The 9,933-nt window shown below is 36.1% G+C and overlaps 2 protein-coding genes across 2 annotated transcripts in view; both read right to left on the bottom strand.

The window, feature by feature from the left end:
- Positions 1 to 5,239: 5,239 nt before the first annotated feature.
- Positions 5,240 to 6,293, bottom strand: LOC118747632. The gene is made up of 4 exons (XM_036481681.1): positions 6,279 to 6,293; positions 6,069 to 6,198; positions 5,422 to 5,971; positions 5,240 to 5,363 (listed from the first exon to the last, which is right to left on the bottom strand). Exons 1-4 carry the CDS (start codon positions 6,291 to 6,293, stop codon positions 5,240 to 5,242), a joined length of 819 nt encoding a protein of 272 aa, XP_036337574.1.
- Positions 6,294 to 9,415: 3,122 nt separating this feature from the next.
- The window catches only part of LOC118748041 (cell wall integrity and stress response component 2-like), a 100,778-nt gene continuing 100,260 nt past the window's right edge, over positions 9,416 to 9,933 (bottom strand). The window contains exons 3-4 of the mRNA XM_036482330.1: positions 9,731 to 9,932; positions 9,416 to 9,651 (exon numbers count right to left, since the gene is read on the bottom strand). Coding sequence (XP_036338223.1) covers positions 9,522 to 9,651; positions 9,731 to 9,932 — 332 coding nt within the window. The 3' untranslated portion in view covers positions 9,416 to 9,521. The remainder of the gene's footprint in view (positions 9,652 to 9,730; position 9,933) is intronic.

Below are 9,933 nucleotides of genomic sequence, written 5' to 3' on the forward strand. Positions count from 1 at the left end.
CATTGCATTCAGCAGATGTTGCATCAAGGAAAACGCAAAAGCAGAAAATGGCCTGAAATGGTATATACAATTTTCACTCTAAAACCAACAACTAACAAGTTGACAACTACTAAAAATAATTTGAAAAAATAAGAAATACATATACGAACGTATAATTATAGGCCACCTTCCGACGGCAAATGTTTTTAGGTGGGAAGTACTAGTATTTATTTTTACAGCTAAAAATTGTCTGGTGGGATTTACTTCCTGGCATTCCAACCAAGACAAGCTTAGTACTGTTCAAGCGGAAGAAAAACGAAAAAAGAATCGGTGCCTAGAGGAATGTTTTTGACAGGAAACTGGCTAGAAAGACTCGGAGAACATTTGGCAAAGCTTTGGTACGTTCGGCCTACTCTGTTTAGATGAGAGTCATTATCATATACCGGGTTGCAGTTTGGTGGCATAGGACAATGGTAAAATTCATGGATTTTGAATCTATGTAGGCTGCAAGGAAGCATAGGTGTGGGCAAAAAGCACTATGAGTACAACGTCTGGATTTTCATATTCTGAGCGGTGCCGAGGTGTCCCTATAACGGGCTGCCGAGCATATGTAATTATCACGGAAGGTGTCGGAGTAATTGCTGGTACTTTTAATAAATACACCTCAGTAAATTTCTCAAGAATTTTGTTTAAGATCGCTCCATCTCAGAATCATTGAATCATTTGCTGAGATTGAGCCAAATTCTGAAATAGAGCGTTTTTCAATTAAATTCTGATATAGAGCGTTCTTGAGCCATTTCTTGAAATAGGGCGTTTTCAAACCGGCTGCCGAGATAGGCCGATCTCCCACTCAGCCGTCGAGCACAGCATGAAAATAGTTTAGTTTCTAATATTTAGCGCATATATTTTTATAATTTTTTTATTATATTTTTGACAGGGTGTCAACACTTTTGGTAGTTTTTAATTAAAAAAAAAGTTGGTTGAACAGATATTTTCGAAGTAGCCACACTGAACTCAATATTGAGTTTAATGCCACGTTACTAACTTATTTACACATATCTATGTATTTATGGTGTTTTCGTTGTCGAACGTACTTGTAGAACAGATAACAGCCATTTCCGGACGTCACATTGCGCCATTTTATTTCACAATCAGAAAAATTTGGCTTATCAAATTTTTATTTCCTTTGATATATTCGAAACTTTACTAGAAATAGTAATTATTTTTTTTCTTTATTTAAATACTCGTACTCGTATGTACAAACAAATAAGCGAATAAGTGCACCTTTCCGTTAGAGAAACCATTTAACAACTGTTGGCACTAAACTAAAAGTTTCTACTTTCTATGTTTAACCGTTATGCTAGACATATGTAAATACATACTATAAGTAGATATATTTTTGCTGCGCTCTCTTCATCTGTGGGTGTCTTTTTATACATACAAAATTCCTGCTAATTGGATTGTTTATTCTTTTGATTTCGCTCCTTAAAGTCTGAAGTTAAGCCTTCTAACTTATATTATGTGTGTATGTATGTATGTATGTTTGTATGAATGCGTATCCCGCTAATATGCTACGTCATTGTAGTGAAATTCGTAACCAGTGAAATAAAACGTTTAAGTGACTAAATTTTATTGTACTTCGAAAATTTTTAAATTTTTGCTGATTTGTCGATATAATTCGAACGATAAATGCTTTCGAGTTTAGGGTCCTTCAAACTTAGGTGTTTTAAGGATACCCGTTTAGCATATAATATTTTTTTAATGAACAGTTCAACAGCGATTAACTGATTTTGAACTGTTGTCCGAATCGCCAAAGCGATTATTTTTTGTTTCTCTATGAATAACGAACATTTTTCATCGAAAATTAAAGTATTTTATTAACAGAGACGAACTAGTTGAGCTGCGGAGAGAACTAGTTTAATGTTATTTACGCGGTGTGATTTCTACCTTTATGTCTTTATCTGGATACATACATATGTATGTATGTACATTAGACTGCATCACTCCACACACACAAAAAATCGGTACTGTGTTTCCAGTGGACTTATAAAATCTATTATATTTTAAGATGCCCACCAAAATATTTTCGTAACGTAATATACTACCTCATATATGTATATATTATTAATTACGAAATTTTTGATGCGGTTTTTTTAATTTATTTATTTCACAGATTGTTATAAGAAAAACTTGAGTAACGGAAAAGGAAAGGTATTTCCACACCCTTTTTATTTCTTTGCTAATAAACTCATTCGAACATGAATGAGAAGGGAACGATGAACGTACGTCATTAAAAGTTGAATTAAGAAGTGTTGGTATTTGAAAAAATAAAAATGGGACACGAATGACTTTTTTTTGACAGAAATAAAAATAGTGGGGAAATACTGAGACCCCAATGGTTTAAAATAGTTTTGGCCCAGTTATTCAAGTTTTTCGTAAAATCCATCTTTGAAAGAAGTAAAACAACAGCATCAAAAATCTCATTATTACGATTCCGTTGAAAAGATTTTTAAATATTTGTATGCAGATTTTTTAAGCTTAATTTGTTTTGTCATCTGAGGGCATTTTCTAAAACAAAAAAAAACTTTAAAACTATTTTTATTCAAAAAAAACTCCATTTTGGGAGGTATTTTCAAATCGGTCCAGCTCACGTAAATCTTGATATTTTTCTGAAATATTTTTGGGGAAATTTTAAAATATGATATATTTTGTAATCCCAGCTCAAAAGCCACAACTTTTTTTTTGGTGTTGCAATCTAATGTACATGTAGACATAGTTGAAATGAATAAAAACTCAAACAGTCAAATAAAATAAAATCTAAAATTGTTATGTGGGTGCTAACTGTGAACGTATATGTATATATATTCATATTCGTATATATACAGTGTCGAAAATATAAATAAGGTAAAGATATTTTAGCACCCTTTGGCTACTTCCCTTTCGTTTATTTAATGTTTATTATTTTGTTTATAAAAGTGTAGGTGTCTAGCAAAATCCATGTAAGTCAAAATTTCACACTTTGTACAAAAATTAGGAAAATTCGACAGATTTTCACCAAAATTTTGAACTTTTAATTAGCTTTTTGAGAAACGTTCTGAGTATGCAGTTATGAAGCCCACTTTAAAATCTGGTGGATCCAATATGGCGATCAACTTAAAAAAAAATATTGGATTTGTTTGAAACTCGGATCCGCTTTTTTAAATTTAAAGTATCAACGTTTTAATTTTAGTAATTTTATTTTAATTTTATAGCCATATTGATACGCCATATTGAATTAAAAAAAGTTGAATTTAGATTCGTAATCAGTGACCCCAAAAACTCCCGAGTGCCGAGTTTCGAATAAATCCAATAATTTTTTTGTTATTTTGCGCCATTTTGAATCCGCCATTTTTAATTTTGAAAAATTGACTTCAGATTCCTAACCACCTGGTAACAAGTTCCAACCCATGGCAATGCGTTAATCGTTGAGTATTAACATTTTAAATTTAGTGGTCTCTTTTCGAAGGCATATTTTCGAGCAGTAGGCTCATTCTAACTGTCCAGGTATGTAATTAAGGGAATGTTTCCCAATAATACGAGAGTAAAAACAACATTTCATGTCACGGTAGTAAGAAAATTGGGAACATCAGCGGTTTTTATAAAAAAAACCGTCCAGCGCGACCTATAAAGCGGGTAGCGTTTATGAATTTCAAACAAGTTTTTTTTAACCACTCTACTGCATGCCCGAAATTTTAACATTTTGATGAACATTTGTCCGTCGAATTTTTATAATCTTCTACAAAGTTTGAAATTACAAGGTTTTTCAAAAACAAAATAATAAACAAATTTGAAACAAAGAAAACTAGGCAAAACTTACTAAAATATCTCTTCCTTATTTACATTCTCGCCACCTTATGTATGAATGTAGTATGCTTGTTTATTTACTTATTTACATTCTTATAATGCACGAGTTAAAAAAAGAAAGTTTTTTCTCGGTATGAAAATTAAGACATAATTTATCTACATACATACTTATTATCTACATTCTTCTTTGAGAAGATAACTTTTGATAAACAAACTAAAGGTGATGTTGCAATTGGGGATTAGGTTAGGTTAGGTTAGATTAGATTCTAGCGCGCAAGAAAAGCACGAAGGCGCACTTTAGCTAAAAAAATCGGCCCGTTATGATATCACCGATGCGAACCGAGAACATTCGTCGAATCTAAAACGGCTAAACACCTTGTAAAGCACTTGTTAAAGAATCGGTGGCCAAAGCGGGACATTATTCTTTGCCTCTTTTTCATATCAATAGCTGCGACAAAAATCGTTGGTTGCATATCCTAACCTTTTCCCATGTGTACCCATAAGGTGATGTACGGTCATAGTAATATATTGGCGCTTAAACTTTTAATAAATAAATATTTAGATGAGCCTCCCCTCCGTATTCACATACCTTAGACCAGATATTTAAATGGCTGAGGGGATTTGGCAGTAACTCGCTCAAAACATGCAGATCTTTAACCGTTTCTTTTTGGCAATTTTTTTTAGAGAAGGTAGGATATATTAGTGCTGAAGTCGTGGTTTAAGTGAGCCCTTACAGTCCGGGAGACCGCTTGACTCTTGAATGCTTGCACAGAGAAAAGCATGGCTCTAATAATTTGAAAGCTAATTAAGAAGGAGTAGATGAGGAGGAAAACTTCATGTTTTAGTAATAACGTAGTTATATTTTTTTTTTTTGTATAGTTTACAATAATGAAATACACTAGATAATACTATTTTTTAAATAAATAACCTGAAAAACAGGCAACCTAAAAGCCTACAATTTTGTGCTCCCGAAAATTCAAAGATAGTGTAAAGTTAAAATGTCATATGGAGGGCTAAGTGGAAGATCTGTCTATCTTGGCAGCCGACCCGAAAACTCCCTATCTCAAAAAGTTTTTCAAGTGCGCCCTATTTCAGAATTTGATTAGAGAACGTCCTATTTCAGGATTCGACTTAAAAACATCCCGTCTCAGCTGCCGCTTCATAAACGCCTTATATCAATGCATTTGCAACATATTTTCAGTTGAGATAGGGCGTTTTTGAACCAAATTCTGAGATAGGGCGTTTTTCAATCAAATTTTGAGATAGCAGATTATGCAGCGAAGTTTTGATGTAGGACATTCTTGAGCCATTTTGATCTTCCACTCAGCCGTTGAATAATTCATGAACTTTATTAAGCCTTCCGCTTGTTTTTTTTTGGTATTGTAAATTTATTGCGCCGTATTTTTAATTTTTTTTTTCAAACACAGCCATTTGGTTTAGTGCTTTGACAGTTGCTTATGTCTGAATTGAAATATTTTCCTGCGGGACATGACATTATACGCCCAACCAAACCAGACACGGAATTCAAGCAATAAAGATAGCTAAAAGAAATAAAAGTAAAATTAATAAATCGCAAGCAAATTTAGCATACTCTCTCACCTGCTGCAACCACTGTCCGCTGTATTGGGGTAACGTCCAACTTGCGTGCGATCGGAACACGATGCTACCGGAGATTGACTAGACGAGGTTGGTTCTGCGGAGGTTGTTGCTGTTGGCGATGTACCGCTAGATGTTGATACTGTCGTCAAGGATGGCGTAGGCTGAAATATCACCGTAGTAATAGCCGAGTCATCGATTGGTGGGGCGTCCACAGCCACACCAACATCACACATATCGGTTACATCCGATAAGCACTCACTAACACAAGGCGTCTGGCCACTATGCGCCACCGACGTGCGACACACCGTTCCGCTCCGGCAGGACCCGCGCACACTGGTCAGATTGTTGTTCGTGCACATGGTGAATGTGGTGCGGCTGGTGCAAGTGTAGGCGCCATTTGCAATGCCTTCACATTGGCCGCACTGCTTAGTATCGCCACAGGCAGCCTGTATATTGGGATTGCTGGAGGAATCGATGCAAATTTGGCCCAGCGCGGTACACACTTCATTGTCATTGAGGCAGTTGTATGTTACGGTTGTGTCGGGTATGCCTGCAAGTGGGTGAAATAAATTAGTGAAATGCATGAAATTTTCAAATGCAGAGTCTATTTTTAGAGACACATAGCTTAAACGTGCGCTTCCGATTACCGTTAAAACAAAGTTGAAATGTAGTGTTGCTGGCGCAGGCGACTCCATTACCGTTGCAAATACTACACACCGCATGAGACTGATGTTTTGCCAATATTATCACTAAAGCAATTGTGAGCTGAACGCAAAGCTAAGATATAATTAAATTATGAATATTATTTCCTCAATGTCTAAGTAAAGTGGATCTAAAAATTTAGGGAGATACTTTACTTTAATTTTCCACATTTTTTTGATGCGAGGAATATCGCCTTGGTTGAAGTTAAGATGCTTTACTAAATATGTTTCGCCTGAATCTAAGCATTATATGGAGTTTAACAAATTTATGAACCGCTCAAAGATATCCACATACGCATCGCACATGTTCTTCGAAATAATGCTAACTCAAAGTTCTCCGTCTATCAGAACACTTAAAAAAAAAGAACAAAGTATGCATTTTCAAGCTATGCTATGCATACTAGGAAAGGAGAGTTGGCTGCCGTGCTTGCAATAATAACACTGCTCCATTCTTTGCTACTTGTCATTTCATGGTCTTTGAACATTTTTAGAGTATCGTATCAAAATTTACAAATTTCGAAATATCACACTTTTGAAGACTACGTGCGATATTTATAAAGATAAAATTTCGCAGCTCGAAAAAAAATAGATAACAACCTTTGATTAGCCAAAATTATCAACAAGCTACTAACAAGTAAAGCAGTGGGGCAACTTTAATTTAAGGGGCGTATACCAATACGAATAAAACTAATAAATATAGGTAAGTGCGAGGCATAAATATATTCATACATCGATAGATATAATAGCCGAAAATTATGTTGAAAAAATACATAGACAAAATATTAATACATATCTATACTCGGTAGCATTCCTCAGCGAGTCCACGGGCAGGTTCCTAATTCTGTGAGCCGGCGGATGTTATGATTCAAATGATAGTTGACAGGGGCACATAGGAGGTCTTCTCTGCGTTTCTATTGGATCCCAGATGTAAGCCTTTTTGTTTCTTATGGAAACCTCTCTCGTTTAACAAATTTCTTGCCTAAAAACTGTGAGTAGGAGTTAAATCCAACGAAACTAATGGCGTTGTAGTTTCTACCAAACAAGTTTGCCCTTTCATTGCCCTCTTTGAATAAACTCTAAGGAGAGGGTAATGAAAAGGCAAAGGACATTTTTTGTTGAAGTTGAAATGCCATAAGTAAACAAAGTGCCGCATTTCGTACGTCTCCAACTAGATGATACCAGCCTATTTTGTCCAAAGTAGGTCCAAATTCTTAAGACTTATTCTCGACAGAAATTGCATCACAGCGAAAGGCATTAAGAAAGTCCCAACAAAACGTTTTTATGCAAAAAGGCAACAGGATATTATATCATGGGAACTCTCTCCAAAGATGGTAGAGGGGATATATACCACGATTGTCCATTCCATTACATTCCACGGAGTCTTAGTTAATTAGAAATCGACTGCAAAGGATACAAACAAGGCGGAATTGTTCCATGCCCACAGATCCCTGGCTCTACCTGCGTTTGGTACAATTGCTCGAGACGCGGTCATTCTAGAAACAATAAAACATAAAGGATGCCTCATAAATGGAGAGACGCTCAGCTCATTCGGTAGGGCCAAGCATGTCAGCGACAATTTCGATACCAATCAGTGCCGACCAATGAATGTCCTCACTCAACTGCTACAAACAAGACAGATGTAGTACAGCACGCCTATGTAGTATGGCATAGCCTAATTTAATAGACTTTTATAGAGATAACCTGAAGCTTGAATGAAGAAACGGAGGAGGAGTTGTTTAAAGCGAACTGAGGTAAGATACATCTTTTGGACTTATTCTTCTTTATTGGCGCTATAACCGCCTAAGCGATTTTGGCTGAGACCGAAACAGCCATTTATTTTCTGTGGCACCTGACTCCAAATGAACTCAAGTCCTTCTCCACCTGGTCTTTCCAGCGCAGAGGAGGCCTCCTCTCCCTCTATTACCAGCATCGCGATCCGCGTTGAACACTTCCAGAGCAGGAGCGTATAATATACATATTATGTCCATTCGAACGACATGACCTAGCCAGTGTAGCTGGATTTTAACACCTTTTCCACTACTGCAGAACATATCAAGTGGAAGTTTTGGCCATGCGGAAAACTTTAGACTCACTCATAGACAATGCCAAGTAACTTACTGAATGCCGCCGACTTTCAACTGACGAATTGGCAAGAGACGGTAGGTCCGCCCACATATTTCGTGGGAAGAACAAGGATGGTATACCAATGGCCACCTTCAAATATTTTGTTAGGACAACACAACCCTAGTAGCCAATGAACGCTGTTGAAACATTCATACATAAAGAGTAAATATATGTGTTTATGTAGTATATATATCAGTCTTACGTTGAACCAGTGACTATCAAAGCCTTGAGAGCATTATGAGAATGTTAACAGGCCGTTGGTCTATCCTTTGGAGTAACCCCTCAATAATAAGAGCTGTTATTATTTTAATCAATAACGTAGAAAATCGGCTTACCAAACTTTAACGAACGATGTCTTCATTCAAGGGGAGGCTCCTATGAGGCGCCTTATAAGCTTAAAATAAATGGGGAAGAGCTCTAGACGTTAGTTGATAATGCGCCACCGTTACCTTTGCGGCATAGATACGAAAATGTTGAGTTCCATGGGGCTGAGTGCTTGTTTAACTCTAATTCATAGCCCTGAATTATATATTTTAGAATCTTTACTGATAGCTCCAAAACTAATACCGGATCAGGAACATAGATAATGGAACCTAAGCTAACGGTATAAACAAGTATGTATATATATCGAAGAAAGCATAAACAGGAAATCTGTGAAATGGATGCCCCCACGAACACAAAAAAAAGCCACGAGCGTAACGTTGATGCCGTTGACAACGATAGCAATAACCGTAACTACATCAATAATGGTAATGCCTATATCGACGATGATGGCGATTCCGAAAAGAATATACAGTAACTCAAACAAGTCTTCACACTTTGATTTTTTTTTTTTTTAATATTAAAATGCAAAAATAGTAAACAAAAAAATTTCAAAAATTAGCGCGCGTTTTAGTCGCTTGAAACAAAACTGCATACCAAAAACATTCTGGAAATTACTATTAAAAAGTGTAATATTTTGATGAAAATTCCTTGAATTTTTCTAAATTTTACATATAGTTTTAAACTTTGATTTTTAAACAAATAACATTTACCTCGGAAACGTTGTGAATATTTAAAGAAATCATGATGTGAACACTTGTGTGAATCACAGTGCATACAAACGTATGATGAAAATGTAAACGGAGTAACAAGTTGAATTCAAGTTTATAAAACTGTAAACATTAAAATCTCGGTCCACTGGGCTGAGGATATTTATTTACTTTTATAATTATTATCTTAAGCTAACCACACTTTTCCACTAAAAATTAATTTGCCATCCGAAGGCTCTTAAATTTAAACACAGTCAGTAGGCTTTGCAGCTTGACAGTTTCTTATAGCCGAGTTGAAGTATTTGCCAGTGGGACAAGTCATTGCTTGACCGAGTAAACTTCCCGCTGCGGCACTGTAGTAGCAGTAAATGTAACTGTAATCACAAAAAATACATTAATTGAATGGATTTACGTTATTACGTTACAGTGGCTGATTGATGCGCATACACTTACCTAGTACACACTGTATCATTTGGATAAGGGTAACGCCCTACCAAGCTCTTAGTCGCGCACTCTGTATTCTCGACGGTGGAAGACGTCGCAGTGCTGGCAGTTGATGACGACGTCTCTGTAACAGAGCTCGTTGTTGTTGTGGAATCAGTGCTGGCCGTTGACGACGACGTCTCTGTAACAGAGCTCGTTGTCGTTGTGGAATC

Source organism: Rhagoletis pomonella, unplaced genomic scaffold (assembly GCF_013731165.1).
Source record: "Rhagoletis pomonella isolate Grant_MI unplaced genomic scaffold, Rhpom_1.0 Rhpom_scaffold_00012, whole genome shotgun sequence".
Lineage (NCBI taxonomy): Eukaryota > Metazoa > Arthropoda > Insecta > Diptera > Tephritidae > Rhagoletis > Rhagoletis pomonella.

What these genes read in the sequence shown, in the direction of transcription:
- LOC118747632 (XM_036481681.1), bottom strand. An exon ending in ATTTCAACTTTGTTTTAACG is followed by an intron (nt 5,972 to 6,068) that starts GTAATCGGAAGC and finishes ACCCACTTGCAG; the next exon opens with GCATACCCGACACAACCGTA. An exon ending in GCGGACAGTGGTTGCAGCAG is followed by an intron (nt 5,364 to 5,421) that starts GTGAGAGAGTAT and finishes TATTTCTTTTAG; the next exon opens with CTATCTTTATTGCTTGAATT.